This window comes from Sorex araneus, chromosome 2 (assembly GCF_027595985.1).
Source record: "Sorex araneus isolate mSorAra2 chromosome 2, mSorAra2.pri, whole genome shotgun sequence".
Taxonomy (NCBI): Eukaryota; Metazoa; Chordata; class Mammalia; order Eulipotyphla; family Soricidae; genus Sorex; species Sorex araneus.
Window position 1 is genome coordinate 53,357,560 of NC_073303.1, and position 15,901 is coordinate 53,373,460.

Below are 15,901 nucleotides of genomic sequence, written 5' to 3' on the forward strand. Positions count from 1 at the left end.
GGAGGAGCTGGTGTGCAGTTATTTATGAATCGCCCAGAAAACCGTCCCCATGAGCCTGCTTCAGGCCGAAGGCTGGCTTGGTGCAGCTTCCCAGTGAGCGGGGGTCCTTGAGCCCACCGCCCTGGACACATGTGACTTTCCTGGCCCTCCAGTTTCAGACGGGCAGGGTGCCTGGCACAGCGGTTGGCAACACTGCTTTCTCTGCAGCTTCTCAGTCTACGAGAAGGGGCTCCCCGGTCCCAAGGCCTCCTGCTGCACCCCCCTCCCCCGCCCCCCCCCCCCCCCCCCGTCTGAGGAGAGCCCACTTAAGGAGGGAGGGACTCGGGAGGGCGTGGGGGAGTGGCCCGCTCAGCCTGCGTGTTTCTCCCGAGTTCCGAGGCCCCGTCTGACCGACCCATCCTTAGCCCTGGGAAATGTCTGTGGACACTGTGTCAGTGCATCGGTCGACGGACCCACTGTTCCCTTCCTTGCGGGCCTACACTGCATGTACTGCAAACATACTGTGCGCATGTGAGAATCCCTGGCAGCATGTTCTCTGCGTGTCAGTCCCACGGAGTTTTGCCCTGAAGCTTCGCAGTGAAAGCGTGAGCCTCACTCCGCGCAGATGCCCCTTTGGTTGGGCACCCACCCACCTGACCGGGACCTTTGCTTCACCGACTACAGAGCGGCCTGCTCCACACTCCCTCTTAGCCATCCTTCCGACTGCCTCTTCATCCCAATTTCCTTTGTCTCCTCGTCGTGGGGGGTTTGGGCCACACCCTAAATATCACCAAGGTTTACTCTGGATGCTGTGCCCCGCTGCCACTCACTCCTGACAGTCCCACCATACTGTTTGGGAAAAGGTCTCTAAAGGAAGACATAAATATTAAGCTGCACCAGTTTCACTGAAATGCACTAAGGGACACATGAGGATTAGGAAGTTTTTCCAGTCTCCTCAAATGTCCCCTAGCGAGAAACCCTTCTACTACACAGCTGAACTTTGGAAGGAATGTAGGGGTGCAGACTCCTCCCTCACGCCCATTTCATCCCCCTGGATGTGTTTGAACGGCCTCAGCTATCAGTAGCAAATGCCCACAGAGGGAAAGAGGTCCCAAAGGGATCACTCTAAATAAAGTATCTGACAGCAATTGTGGCCTCCGAGGGAAACAGCAGTCTCTCAAGAGTGCTCTGCCCCCTCAGACACTGCATATCCTCTCTAAAAGCAGAAACAAAAAAACCCCACACAAATGAAAACGATTGAGCAGTGCTTTCAAAGAAACAGAACAACAACAGTGAAAAGTGCCCAATTCTACTGTAGTCAGGAGTATCAAATAAAATCTCCAAAGCAAGATAATTGCTAGGCATTGTTTCTCAGAAAATTCAGAATTCTTTAATGCAAAACAACACATGCATGAAACAATGCTGATGAAAAAAATTTTTAAAAAGCACTCAATAATCAAAGGAGAATCGGAGAATCCAAATATAGAGCTCAGAAACAGTAACGTCAATGAAGGAATTACAGTAGCGAAATATGTAAGGACGTGGGGTTATAGATATAGACCCAGATTTAGATCTAGATAATGATGCTAAATTTAAATCAACCAGACTTACTAGCAAATATAGTTGTGAGTATGGAATGAAATGAAAGGATTCAAAGATAGATGTTAAAAACAATTTTCTTGATTTGGCATCAGGCTTACACCAAGAATATACACACATATGCTCACATACATGCACACACATGCACACATACGTGCACACACGATCATGCAAATACTTTTATTTTATGTTCTGAGGAAGCTCAGCAAACACATCTTAATTTATCAGCTATGATTGCTGGATTTTTTTTCTGTTATAGATTCCTATTAAAAACCAAGAAGAAACCCAATTTTTATAAGTTGGTTTTAGCTCATATCTGTGGAGAGTTTCTCCTTGTGTGTCACAATTATACTTTGCAGTCAGAGCCCAGGCGAGCATGTAGATGCTTGCAAGGGCACGTGGCTGATCTGCATGGAGTCTGGCACCCTGAGTGTGGCGTCTTACCTCCAGTAGCCTTCAGCTTGATGGTCATCAGCTCCTCTGAAACCTTGCCCTTTTTGATGGCTTGTGCATTTAAAGGACATCCAGATAAGCTGTGGAAATAGAAATTATACCAACATGTGAAATTTGTAATATTAATTGAATACAGAATGTGTATTATTATTTAATACACAACTCAAATTTGGCTCACTATTTGCTAGCTTTTGCGTACAAATTGCATTATGTAACCTAAAGTTTTTGGTAGAAAGTTGTATGTAAATATTTATTACTGGGCTGGAGAGATAGGGGAGGGGCGAGGGCACTTGCCTTGCTCGTGGCTGACCTGGGTTGATTCCCGGTACCACATATGGCTCCAAGGTCACTGCCCCGAGTGACTCTGAGCACAGAACCAGAAGTAAACTCTGAGCACCACTCTGTGTGACTCCCTAACCTCCAAAGAAAAACCCAACACACACACACACAAAACCAAAGCAGAAAACAAAAACAGAAATCCTCAACTAATGTAAAACCCGTCTTTGGGAAGGGTCTCCTCCTGATTCTATCCTTAGCGATCACTCGGGGCAGTGCTCAGGGGCCCGACTGTATGTCATGTTGGTGATTAAAACGGGGTGTGTGGAGGCAACTGAATGCAAGTATGTTACATAAGCAGTGTACTATCTCTCCAGCACCCCAAATTTTCTTTAAACCAAACCACAAGCAGTGCTGATATTATTGTTAGTTTTGTTAAAATGATACTACTGTACATGCATAGAAGGTCCTTGTATAGCTGTTGTTCTATTTTTTTGTAACTGTAAAACTGTACATAGAAATTATGAGTAAGAATTCTAGTTTAGTAAAAATTCTATGACTAATAAAGCAGAATCAAGTGTTGTCTGTTTTGATGGAACTGGAGTAGCCCAAGCTTCACAGAATCATTCAGAGAGATACAAGATCCAACCTCTTGCCACCACAAACTAATTTGGGGTATGGAATAGTTTACAAATGATTATTTAAATTTGAAAGTGTTGTTTTCATTAAAACAATCTCTACCTAGAACAGACAATGAAAGAACCACTAGATGCATATTCAGAAGCAATCACTGCCAAAAGGCATCTTTTGGTTACCCTGCATGGGAGCGTCATGTTCTCCTTCAATAGTTGCGTCTGCCAGCAGCACTTCTTCCTCAATACATCTGTTTTATTTAAATTGTACCCGAATTATGACAACAGTAATAAAAAAATAAAGCCATTGAAATTTTCACTGTACAAAGTCACGTGATTTTATTAGCTCGAAGCAATAGTTCTTTTTGAATTCTACTGGAACTTTGGAGAGGGGATGTTCAAGTTTAAAATGATCAAAATCAATCTTTAACACCTTTTAAAAATCTTTTCCTAGGTTTGTCACATGCAAAAAAATGGGTTTAGACCTTGACCTGACACCATGCACAAAAGTCAGATCAAAATGGATTAAAGACCTCAACATTAGACCACAAACCATAAGGTACATTGAAGACAAGGTCGGCGAAACCCTCCACGATATTGATGATAAAGGTATCTTCAAAGGTGACACGGAACTAAGCAATCTAGTAAAAACAGAGATCAACAAATGGGACTACATTAAACTAAAAAGCTTCTGCACCGCAAGAGATACAGTGACCAGAATACAAAGACTATCCACAGAATGGGAAAGGATATTTACACAATACCCATCAGATAAGGGGTTGATATCAATGGTATATAAAGCACTGGTTGAACTCTACAAGAAGAAAACATCCAACCCCATCAAAAAATGGGGCGAAGAAATGAACAGAAACTTTACCAAGGAAGAAATACGAATGGCCAAAAGGCACATGAAAAAGTGCTCTGCATCACTAATCATCAGAGAGATGCAGATCAAAACAACTTTGAGATACCACCTCACACCACAGAGACTAGCACACATCCAAAAGAACAAAAGCAACCGCTGTTGGAGAGGATGTGGGGAGAAAGGGACCCTTCTTCACTGCTGGTGGGAATGCCGACTGGTTCAGCCCTTCTGGAAAACAATTTGGACGACTCTCAAAAAATTAGATATTGAATTCCCATTTGACCCAGCAATACCACTGCTGGGAATATATCCCAGAGAGGCAAAAAAGTACAATCGAAACAACATCTGCACATGTATGTTCATCGCAGCACTGTTTACAATAGCCAGAATCTGGAAAAAACCCGAATGCCCCAGAACGGATGACTGGTTGAGGAAACTTTGGTACATCTATACAATGGAATACTATGCAGCTGTTAGAAAAAAGGAGGTCAAGAATTTTGTAGTCAAGTGGATGGGCATGAAAAGTTTCATGCTGAGTGAAATGAGTCAGAAAGAGAGAGACAGACATAGAAAGATTGCACTCATCTATGGTATATAGAATAACAGAGTGGGAGACTAACACTCAAGAACTGTAGAAATAAGTACCAGGAGGTTGACTCCATGGCTTCGAGGCTGGCCTCACGTTCCGGGGAAAGGTCAACTCAGAGAAGCGATCACCAACTACATTGTAGTCGAAGGCCATGTGGGGGAAGGGAGTTGCGGGCTGAATGAGGGCTAGAGACTGAGCACAGCGGCCACTCAACACCTTTATTGCAAACCACAACAGCTAATTAGAGAGAGAAAACAGAAGGGAATGCCTTGCCACAGTGGCAGGGTGGGGTGGGGGGGAGATGGGATTGGGGTGGGTGGGAGGAACACTGGGTTTACGGGTGGTGGAGAATGGGCACTGGTGAAGGGATGGGTTCCAAACTTTGTATGAGGGAAGTATAAGCACAAAAGTGTATAAATCTGTAACTGTACCCTCACGATGATTCTCTAATTAAAAAGAAATAAATTAAAAAAAAATAAAAAAAAATAAATAAATAAAAAAAAAATCTTTTCCTAGGTTTGAGAGACAGTACAGTTGTGAAAGTGCTTTCCTTGTGTGTGGCTGACCATGATTCAATCCTTGCCACTGTCAATTGTCTTGAGTCCTGCCAGGTGTGACCTCCAGCACATAATCAGTGGTCAGTCCTAAGACTAAAAGGCATGGCTCAAAAACTCTTAAAAATCATCGAAAAGTCCTCCTCAACAGAAAAAAAAATCCAACATTTTCCCCAAGTGAAATGAAATGAATAACTGCTTAATTGGAGAAAATATCTGCAAGCTCTTTGTCACAGGTTATCTTTCACAACGCAGGAGAAAATACCCCAAAGATCTCTGTGCTCCTAAGTGAAACCATGGGATCAACTTCATTCCCGTTGGTGAGATTCGATATAGAACTCCTTCTGTTTATACGCAGGAGAATACGACTCAGTTACTGACAGAAAATCTTGCCTTTTGCCTCAACAAAGTGAAACTTGTGGTGAAACTAAGTTCCAACTAAGTGAAATCTGTGAGGACGTGAAAGCCACAAGTTTAACTCATTGTGGACTGGAAAAAATCAAAGTCAACAAGTATTTGTAAATACATAAAAAATATAAAATACAAATATATAAAAATATGATAGAGTTCTTAGGCTCTGTAAGAATGTCTTATGCTTAGCAGAGTTTGAAGAGAAGGAGGGTAAAGAAGTAGGTAATCAGTTTTGCTCTGATGTCACTAGAAAGGTAAATAGAAGCACACACCAAGGGCGCACTTGTGCTTCCAAAATTATATGATAAAACAATGATAAATCAACAAAAGCTGATTTGAAAATAAAAAATATATTTTTTCAGAAAAATATGGTTAGAGTTCATGATAAAATAATTTTTTTCAGTTCAAATATTAGGACATTTTTCTAAATAAAAGCAAATACTTTGGAAGCTGAATGTTTGTTGAATGAATATATTTTTAAAAAATTCTGTTATTGCCTATGAATATTCTATAAAACATAAGAACAGTTATTACACAATTTAATAAATAGAAAGATATGGGGTTCCTAATTCTGATAGAATACTGAATTTTTACATAGAAAAAGAAAATAATCAAGAAGTAGAAACTGAAGTTTGAATTTGATTTTCTTTTTTGGAAGAAATTTCTATCTCCTTGGCAACGGTCACCTATATAAATGTCATAATCTCTGCTTTTGTGTTTCTGGAAAGTCTTCAAAGTCTGTCCTGTCTCATGTCACATATTGTGTTCTCAGCAAACAGGCAAGGGCAGGATCGACATGTCGTTGGTAAGCTGAACTTTCTTGGTGGTGGCATCTGTAGTCTGTAGTGTAAGGGAGGCCAATACTCCAGAAGAGCTCTCTTCTCTCCTAATGGAGCTTCTTTCTTCAGACAACTTTTCAGACAAAGTCTAGCAGTATCACTAGTATGTGAACAATTAAGAAAAATTCACAGCTGTTGGGCTTACAGCCTTAGATAAGATACTGTTATGGAATGTGAAAATAAGGCTCCAGTTTAAAAAAATGTAAACAAAATGCTTTATTTTTGTTTTTCTACTAGAAAAAGCATTTTATTAAGCTAAGGGAGATCAAAGAAACGTCAAGGATTTTAAAAAATGGTTTTGCACAAGGGGCTCATTCTTGTGAATTTTATGGTACAACTCAATTGAAATAGTGTAATTCTAAATTCTATGACAAAAACACATGGTGAGACTATTACTTAGAATTAGTACAATAGATTAATAATCTAACATGTAAATAAAAGTTTCTTTGTTATACTTATAAGTTATGGATGAACAGTCTTAATCAGGATATGCTTATTGTAGTTTGAAGACACGTAGGGGGCTGATATCAGGAGATAGAGATGAAAACGTTATTAGTGTAAACTGAGTTTTCATTAAGTAAACAGACACAGCTACATCCTGCCAGTTAAGAAAAGAAGGAGAATGGCTGGGGGTGACATTTTGGGATTTGAGCAGCATAGTTCAGAGGAAGAGTCAGAGAGAGAGAGAGAGAGAGACAGACAGACAGACCAACAGAGACAGAGAGGAAGGAAGGAAGGAAGGAAGGAAGGAAGGGAGGGAGGGAGGGAGGGAGGGAGGGACAAAGAAAAGTATGTAGGAAGGAAAGAGGGAAAGGGGAAGAGAGCAAGGGAGAGAAAAATAATGGAAAGAGAGAAAGAGAAATAGAAAAAGAAAGAGGGGGGGGCTGGAGCGATAGCACAGCAGGTAGGGTGTTTGCCTTGCATGCAGCTGACCTGGGGTTCGATTCCCAACATCCCATATGGTCCCCTGAGCACCTCCAGGAGTAACTCCTGAGTGCAGAGCCAGGAGTAACCCCTGTGCATCGCTGGGTGTGACCCAAAAAGAAAAAAAAAGAAAGAATGGAAGAGAGAGAGGAAGGAAGGAAGGAGGGAAGGAAATAAGGAAGGAAGGAAGGAAGGAAGGAAGGAAGGAAGGAAGGAAGGAAGGAAGGAAGGAAGGAAGGAAGGAAAAGACACATATGTCTACCATTGGTTAGAACACACTATTTCAGTATAAGTCATTCTGATTTTAATGCATTATGCAATATTTACATTTCTTAGTATAACCTTTACTAAAAAGATAAGTCTCTGTTGAACACCTGTTATGTGTCAATCAGTAAGCTGGGCAGTTTGAAAATTATTTTATTCAATTCTACATGTATCTAAAATATTTGCCTAAAGGAAAGTACCCCATTGAACTTAGTCTCTTAAACGTTTCTGCTGTTGTTGCTGAGAAGGTGCCCCCAACCCCACACTCAGAGGGGCCGGGGCTCCCCCCGGCAGTACTCAGGTGCCAACGTGGTGGTTCACTGCAAGGCCCCAGGACGTGGTGCTCCTGGGCTCCTGTGGGCCGGGCATGTAAGGGCCACCCCGGGGCCTGCACGGCGATGCTGGAGACAGGACACGTCAGAAACTTCACTAAGGTCAGGCGAAACTTCACCCTAACTCGTCCATGATCTCTGGTCCCTAAAATATTTTAAGTGGCAAGAGAAATCCTTCACGAAGAACTGTGAAAAATCTGAATTATTCATTGAGAGGAACTCTTCCTGCTTTCCTTCCATCACTGTAGCACTGTCCTCCCGTTGCTCATCGATTTGCTCGAGCGGGCACCAGTAACGTCTCCATTGTGAGACTTGTTGTTACTGCGTTTGACATACCGAATACGCCACTGGGAGCTTGCCAGGCTCTGCCGTGAGGGCGCTTTCCTTTCATAAAAAACGTATTTGGGGCATTAATATTTCAGCTTATATTTTAGACACATCATTTCTTCCTTTGTATGGGAAATATGTGTACACAGACACGTAAAACTTATCTAGAGTTTAAAAATCACTCTTCTCTTTGGGCGCCTGTGTCGGGATGTTGGGCCATAGCTGGCTGTGCTCAGGGCTGACTCCTGGCTCTGCACTCTGGGGTCACTCCTAGTGGTGCTCAGGGCTGACTCCTGAGCACTCGGGGGTCACTCCTGGAGGTGCTCAGGGCTGACTCCTGGCTCTGCACTTGGGGGTCACTCCTGGAGGTGCTCAGGGCTGACTCCTGGCTCTGCACTCCGGGGTCACTCCTGGAGGTGCTCAGGGCTGACTCCTGAGCACTCTGGGGTCACTCCTGGAGGTGCTCAGGGCTGACTCCTGGCTCTGCACTCCGGGGTCACTCCTGGTGGTGCTCAGGGCTGACTCCTGAGCATCTGGGGTCACTCCTGGTGGTGCTCAGGGGACTACATGTGATTCTGGGGGTTGAACTGACGTTGCCTGCATGCAAGGCAATGCCACGCCTGCTGTACTATTTATCTTGTCCCTAAAGGTTACTGTTAAAATAAATATTTGCTTTCAGGCAAAACAGTCCTATTAATGCCTTGAATGCCCATGGGCCCATCAATATGGGTTTCTTTTAGTCTCCAGAGACAAGCAGTAATTTGAATTACAAATAATTACCCGTTTATCTAAAATTGATTTTGTGATTTGTTTTTCACTTTTTATGGGCAGAGTCATATTACACATATTACGCTGCAATTTTTTCCGCTCAGCATTGTGTTCTAAAATTCAAACACTCTGAGCCTTCTACTACAGGAGTGTCTGTGGGCCCCCTTGTGAGAGCTACTGTTTCCACTCTGGATGTATTCACCGAGATCTTGGTGGACATGTGCACCATTTGCAGCCTGGATGAGTGGGACAAGCTACCACAGACATTTCCAGACGAGTCTCTGAGCTCCAAGTGTAGGAGGTTCTCTGGGTAAAAGCCTGTAATGGCTCAGTGATGGGGTATACACAATTTATTTGCTCACTTTTAAGTTGACTCCGAAAGATAATTTGCTTCCTAAAGTAGCTTCACCAATTACCCCTCCATGTGTGGTGAGAGTCCCTTTATCCACCCCCGCCCAAAGTATTGGCGTTGCACAGAGAACTTCTTCCCTACATTAGAAGATAATTGTGGCGAGGGATGTCCAGTGCAGCCCAGCTTGACATCTCATTATCAACACTAACAGGCACAGAGAGGCACAGAGAGGGCCGGGTAAGCGAAGCTGCTCCTCAGGGATCATGCTGTTTGCAACACTGGACTTGCAGCTGTCCTTCCTGAGTAAGAAAAGTTGGCTCAAACTCAGACCAGCAATGTGTGAACCCTGTGGACATCCTGTGCATCCAAAAGGCACCCGGAGGTAAACAGCACGAGAAACACAAGTTTTCCCCACAAACAGATACCACTGCAGAGCCACTCAAGAGCAGGAATTATTTTTTGAGGTGTTTTTTCTCTCCTGCCATTGATAGGTATCTTTGGAAGTGAACCAGCTGCTATGTCTGTGGAGTATTTCTAGTTTTAGAGTATCTACTAGCACATCCAAAGCTCTAGGTCTTATCCCTGGCACTATAACACAACATAATGCACAAAGTCCCTTCTTCTTCCCGCTTCAGCCCCTGGAGACCACAAACCAAAACAAATTAATTAAAAAAAAAAGTACAAGACAAACCACAAAAGGATTTCATAGTGCCCGTCTTTTTTTTTTTTTTTTAAAGGGGGTCCATAGAGGTAGTGCAGTAGGTACTTGCTTTGCATTTGGCTGACCTGGCATCAGTCTCCAGCAGACCCAGCCTGGGCTGGCCCCCCAATGAAATAACCCAATAAAATTAAACCACACAAAAAACCCCAAATTTAAAAATACCCAAGCTTTGCTTAATTGATAGGGGTGACTAAAGTTTTACTGGATGACTAAGCTCTCTACCCCAGGTTCAGTGACGCCAGGACTGAGAAGGGCTCTCACTGGTTGGCAGAATGTGGGCTGAATCCTTCAGCTTCCTTCCTTTAGGTAAGAATGCAAACCAAAAAGGTGGGATCAGGTGGCGGTTGCCACCCAAGAGTCCCTGGAGTATGTGCCATTCAGAGAGATGACAGTCTAGCTGCTGGGAAAGGAGAAAGGCTTTTCTCAATCTCTGGTCCTTCTGCACAGCCTCTGGCTGTGTCATTTTCTCTCTGGCTCGGGGGACGGTTCACACATTCCCAGCGGCACCAGAGCTACAAGTTGTTCTGAAATGGATCCCGCTCAGGAAAGGGGGCGTGACATAAACGCACACAGCCAGAGTGTACACACGGCACACTAGGGTAGAGCTCATCACTTGGAACTGAAGCGAACGCTCGAAGACCCACACCACTGAAAAAAAGGCATCTGGAAATACAATTTTAGAACACAGGAAACAAATGCAGCTTCTTGAGTCCTCGAAAATTATGGAGCTAATTTTCAGAAGTAGAAACGATAATGTTTCTCATTCTTTTCATGCTTCAAATTAGTCAAATGTCTACTGGTCAAAATTCATTCTTAGAGTGGTGAGAAATTTATAGGAACAATGTCCAGGAGAGGGTGGACCCTGCCCTGCCCGCAGAAGCCAGGTGCCAGCCGCAACACCACCACAGAACAAGACGGAGAGCAAATGTTACCTTCTGTGCGTAACAAACACATTGTTGACGTGGCCCAGCCCGTTGCAGCCCGGCAAGGGGCAGTGTGGGAGCTCCTGCTTGTTCAGTTTCCAGGAGAGGGGGGGCCCGCTGAGCGGATTCTCCTTCTGTCTCTTGGCAGCCAGCGGACAGCCAGAAGCCGTGCGATGGGAGGTATATTTGCCTGATATGTGACCTTGGCCGTCACACCCCATGACAGGACATCTAGAGACACAGCAGAGACATTATCAGTTGGGAGAAACTGCATCACCCATACGACCGGCAGTAACTGAGAAAGTACTAAGGTGGTGGTGGTGGTTTCGACGACACCAGGGGTAAGTGGTGCAATATGAGTCCACAAAACGCCTTACAAAGCAGCGCTGTATTAGCAACAGTCGTGGGCCACAGGCTAGGAGCTAAGCGATTTCCATCTATTGTTTCATGCAATTTATACTCCAGACTCAAGAGACAAAAAAGAAAAAAAATGCTGTTATACCATTATAACAGTTGGGGGAAGTAAAGCTTAAAGAACTTAGGTAAGTTTCGCTTGTTCTACAAGAAATGAAGTCAGGCTTGTGTCAATGTTTACAGCCACACTTTCCAGCTCCAGAAACACTTGTGTACAGAGTTGCCTCGGAACACACAGCAGAAGTATGGAATCTCGGCTGTTTGCCCCGATTTACACAGCATGCCACTCAGAGAAGGAAGTTTGCTTCCAAATGCTTAAATATTGTACGTAGAAGTGTTGTAAAGCAAGTGAGTTAAATTTAAATTCCTGCATATAAATCTACATAGATAACAAAAGTAGAATTTGGTAGAATTGATCTCAGAGGCAATTTTATTTCGATAACACTATATACAAAAATTAAAGTAACAGCGGCAAATGCTGTTAAATTTGTCACTTTGGAACACTTCCGGCTATGGTATTGTCCTTAAAACGACCGGGAAACACTTTCCCCTTTTTTTTCTGTCGCAGGATCAAAGAACTGTATTCCCTTAGCCATGAATAGGAACATTTTCTTGGACCTACAAAATTCCCAACTGTTGCTTGAAGGTGTTAAGGAGGTACCCCCCCCCCCGACTCACAGGGCAACCTCTAATCAGGGGCAACCCCCCCACCCCACCCTTGGCCAGCTGCCTGGGTCTTACTTGAGCTCAGAGTCTTCCTTTTCTTCCTTCATGGGAGTCATTTTGACGCCGCCTTTCCTGGCCCGCGGACAGCCAGACAAGCTGAAACGAGCACCCAAGGAAGAGCAAGTCACAACCACGGGCCCCACTGGCCTTGCTGGTGCTCTGGGCGTCAGCTCCTTCTGGGGGCCGGCGCCCTGGGACAGGTGCCACCCCCGGAATCCCGCTTGGTCCCCCAAGGGTCAGGGCCCTGCGCACCCCAGGGTGGCCTCCAGACTGCGCAGGACCCGCAGGCGGGGTGGGGGGACCCGAGCTCACCTGCGGTGGGACGCGTAGTTCCCCGTCACGTGCCCGGAGCCGTCGCAGCCGGGGGTGGGACACCTGCAAGACACGGGGACGTCAGCCCGGGTGGTCGGAGCAGAGAGAGGGAGTCAGGGGTGCTCACACAGGGCCTTGCTTTCCTGTGCGACTCGTTTTCGGCTTAAATATAGTTAGCCGTTTTTAAGAATTGATTTTTAAAGAAAATGTAAGATATGTAGTTACTGCGAAAAGTGCAGTAGACATTGCCTTAGTTGGATGCATTCATTCCCCTGCCACCACCACCCTGCTCACTCTTTCTTTCTTTCTTTCTTTCTTTCTTTCTTTCTTTCTTTCTTTCTTTCTTTCTTTCTTTCTTTCTTTCTTTCTTTCTTTCTTTCTTTCTTTCTTTCTTTCTTTCTTTTTCTCTCTTTCTTTCTCTCTTTCTTTCTCTCTTTCTTTCTCTCTTTCTTTCTCTCTTTCTTTCTTTCTTTCTTTCTTTCTTTCTTTCTTTCTTTCTTTCTTTCTTTCTTTCTTTCTTTCTTTCTTTCTTTCTTTCTTTCTTTCTTTCTTTCTTTCTTCCTTCCTTCCTTTCCTTCCTCTTTCTTTCTTTCTTTCTTTCTTTCTTTCTTTCTTTCTTTCTTTCTTTCTTTCTTTCTTTCTTTCTTTCTTTCTTTCTTTCTTTCTTTCTCTTTTCTCCTTCCTTCCTTCCTTCCTTCCTTCCTTCCTTCCTTCCTTCCTTCCTTCCTTCCTTCCTTCCTTCCTTCCTTCCTTCCTTCCTTCCTTCCTTCCTTCCTTCCTTCCTTCCTTCCTTCCTTCCTTCCTTCTTTCCTTCTCTTTCTCTCTCTCTCTCTCTTTTTTTTTTTTTGCTTTTTTGGGTCACATTTGGTGATGCACAGGGGTTACTCCTGGCTATGCACTCAGGAATTACACCTGGAAGTGCTCAAGGGATCATATGGGATGCTGGGAATCAAACCCGGGTCAGCCGCATGCAAGGCAAATGCCCTACCCGCTGTACTATCGCTCCAGCCCCTCTCTCTTTTTTTACTATGTTAAAAAATAGCATAGAGTCTCTTTTCCCCATGCCTGGCTGTCTTCCCTTGGCCCCTTGGAGGGGGTGGGCTTCAGTTTTCCTCCCTGCTCTGAGCAGAGCTCCCGTGGCTGAAGACCTCCGGAGCCTAGGCACAGCCATGCTCAAGGCCCCTCTCCACTCATTCAGACGAGTCTTGTGTGGGACCTGGGGCTGAGACCTCCAAGCCTGCTTGGATTGGGTCTGGGACCTCTTCCACCCAGATTTCCCACTTTCCAGAAACTAGTCGGTCACACCCAGGGACTGCCCCGGCGTTGTGTAATCCCACCAACGGCCAACATCCAGAGACTATAAAACCAAGCTCCAGGAAGCGTGCGGCCATACTCATCTTCTCATTATCATTTCAGTTTTAGTATACGTGCTGCCTGGCAAGCTCCCCGTGGCATATTCGATATGCCAAAAACAGTAATAACAAGTCTCACAATGGAGACGTTACCGGTGCCTGTTCAAGCAAATCGATGAACAATGGGAGGACAGTGCTACAGTGCTACATTGCTAACTATTACATAATTTGCTTCAAAAATAGTTGTAAAGTAGAACTCCCCTCCCCACAAAACAAGTAGATTAAATTGAGAGATTTAAGTGATTTAGTCTTGGTTCACTAAAACTTTTGGGTGAAAGGAAGTGTTGGTTATGGCTTGGCAGGCACAGTTTGTCTCGTGAGTGACAACACTGGCCCTGAATGACGAGAGCCGTACCACAGCGGAGGACGGCATGGAGGACACGTCTCCAACACTTACTTAAGCTCCTGGGAATTGGCAGCCATGAGAGATTTAAGAGTCTTATCTGCCAAAGGACATCCAGAAACACTAGAAAAGAATGAGAAAGAAAGTCAACAAGCAACAACACGTGATACTAACGTACAAGTCTGACCCAAATGGCATCCTGAGTGTCTGAACCTCAATTCTGCGTACCGGTTTCTTGGGATCAGGAACAGAATGACTGGGTTTGAGTCGGGCTTTGCTGTCCTGAGCAGTGCTCTAGAAGTCGATGACACAATGAACCAATGAATGCTGGCCATCGCATCACCAAGGGATGACAGCGTAAATGTTCTAAGCGGGTCTGGGTGACTGGCCAGAGGCTGGATGCAGGCTTTGCATGTGCAAGTCCTGAGTTTGACACCCCCAGTACTGCACACACAGGCTGCCCTGGTGGGCCCTTGTTCTGCCTGGCCACATCACCAGGCTGACCACTGAACCCCGGGGCCCAGGATCCAAGGCTTGAGCATCATCAGGACAGGACACCAAGCACCAGTGGGCAGTACCCCACCCACGCCCACACTTTAAACCAGTATCCAGGTAGAAGGCAATCATTTCAGTGAGGAGGCAAGTGGAAGGATTAAATACAGTCTTCTTGAACTGTTTAGTATTCCAAAAATTTTGATTTTCTCTTCAGGATGGGGGGGGTGTGTCATATCCCCAATTGTGAATTGTGGGAATAAGTTACGTTTTACCGTTTTACTGTTTTATTTCCCCTGGGTCTGAAAGCTAGCAGAGATGGGATGCTGAAGTACACTCCAAGGTTTGTGTGTGACCAATACTACAATGTAAAAAAAAATCCACAAGTGTTTGGTCAATAATCATGATTTTCTAGAGCACATAAGTGAGAAGATTGAAGACTGAAGCTCTTGTTTTTGAAAAGCAAAACCAACCACTGGGCTGCCTACTCACTCTTTATAGTCAGGTTTCTGTTTATTGAAAGTCTACTAGTATGGAAGAGTTAATCAGAATGAGACACCAGACAGACTGTGCACGAGGCCATCATTACCTCCGATGGGACGCGTAGTTCCCTGTCACGTGACCACTTCCATCACATCCTGGTGTTGGGCATCTGGGTCAAAAAGCGTACCATTAGAGTCAAGTATGTTTTGTGAGTTCATTTGCTCTGTTTAATAAGCAGCTTCTATTTCTCAAGATAAGTTATACAGATGGTCGTGAATTAGGGATTTATGTTATTTAAGAACTGGCATGCTAGCTAAAAGAAAACTGGCACCATCTTAAGGATTTGCTTTCAGCACCCCCATCCAATTTCTGATTCAATGACTGTTGGAAAGTGATACAAAAATATATGTATAACTGATATTATGATTAAACAATCCATGCTATTTTCAATTCTTTGAAAAATGCACATGTGATAATGTGATAAGAAGCAAATATCACAACCCTATTGTTAATAACTATAGTGATGCTACAAACATTTGAACCAACAATATAAAGAATTTTATGATGCTTTTAAAGAGAAAGACAAGAAAATCCTTCATAAACATTCTAAAGACCTTCTGGAAAAGAGAAAACCTTTGAAAAGATTTGAAATCTTAGAAGACTGAAATGTAAACTGACATGTTATATGGAAGAAATAGACAGCTTGGTTAATAAAACGTGTGATGTATTTCATCCAAAGCCCACAAAAATTTCAGCCTAACAGAAGATGTAAAATACTTTTATAAGGGAAACTATAAGTCACTACAAAAATAAATATGAGAAGACACAAGGAAATAGAAACACATTTCCTGTTTATGTATCAGAAGGATGGAATTGACAAAATGGCACTCATACCCAAAGTAATATAAAGA

At 43.9% G+C, this 15,901-nt stretch overlaps 1 protein-coding gene across 4 annotated transcripts in view; it reads right to left on the minus strand.

The window, feature by feature from the left end:
* ST18 (ST18 C2H2C-type zinc finger transcription factor) overlaps positions 1-15,901 on the minus strand; it is a 147,398-nt gene that overhangs the window by 12,200 nt on the left and 119,297 nt on the right. For all 4 annotated transcript variants that reach the window (XM_055128756.1, XM_055128757.1, XM_055128758.1 and 1 more), the window contains exons 14-19: positions 15,097-15,159; positions 14,070-14,138; positions 12,261-12,323; positions 11,964-12,044; positions 10,818-11,039; positions 2,023-2,111 (exon numbers count right to left, since the gene is read on the minus strand). In XM_055128756.1, coding sequence (XP_054984731.1) covers positions 2,023-2,111; positions 10,818-11,039; positions 11,964-12,044; positions 12,261-12,323; positions 14,070-14,138; positions 15,097-15,159 — 587 coding nt within the window. The remainder of the gene's footprint in view (positions 1-2,022; positions 2,112-10,817; positions 11,040-11,963; positions 12,045-12,260; positions 12,324-14,069; positions 14,139-15,096; positions 15,160-15,901) is intronic.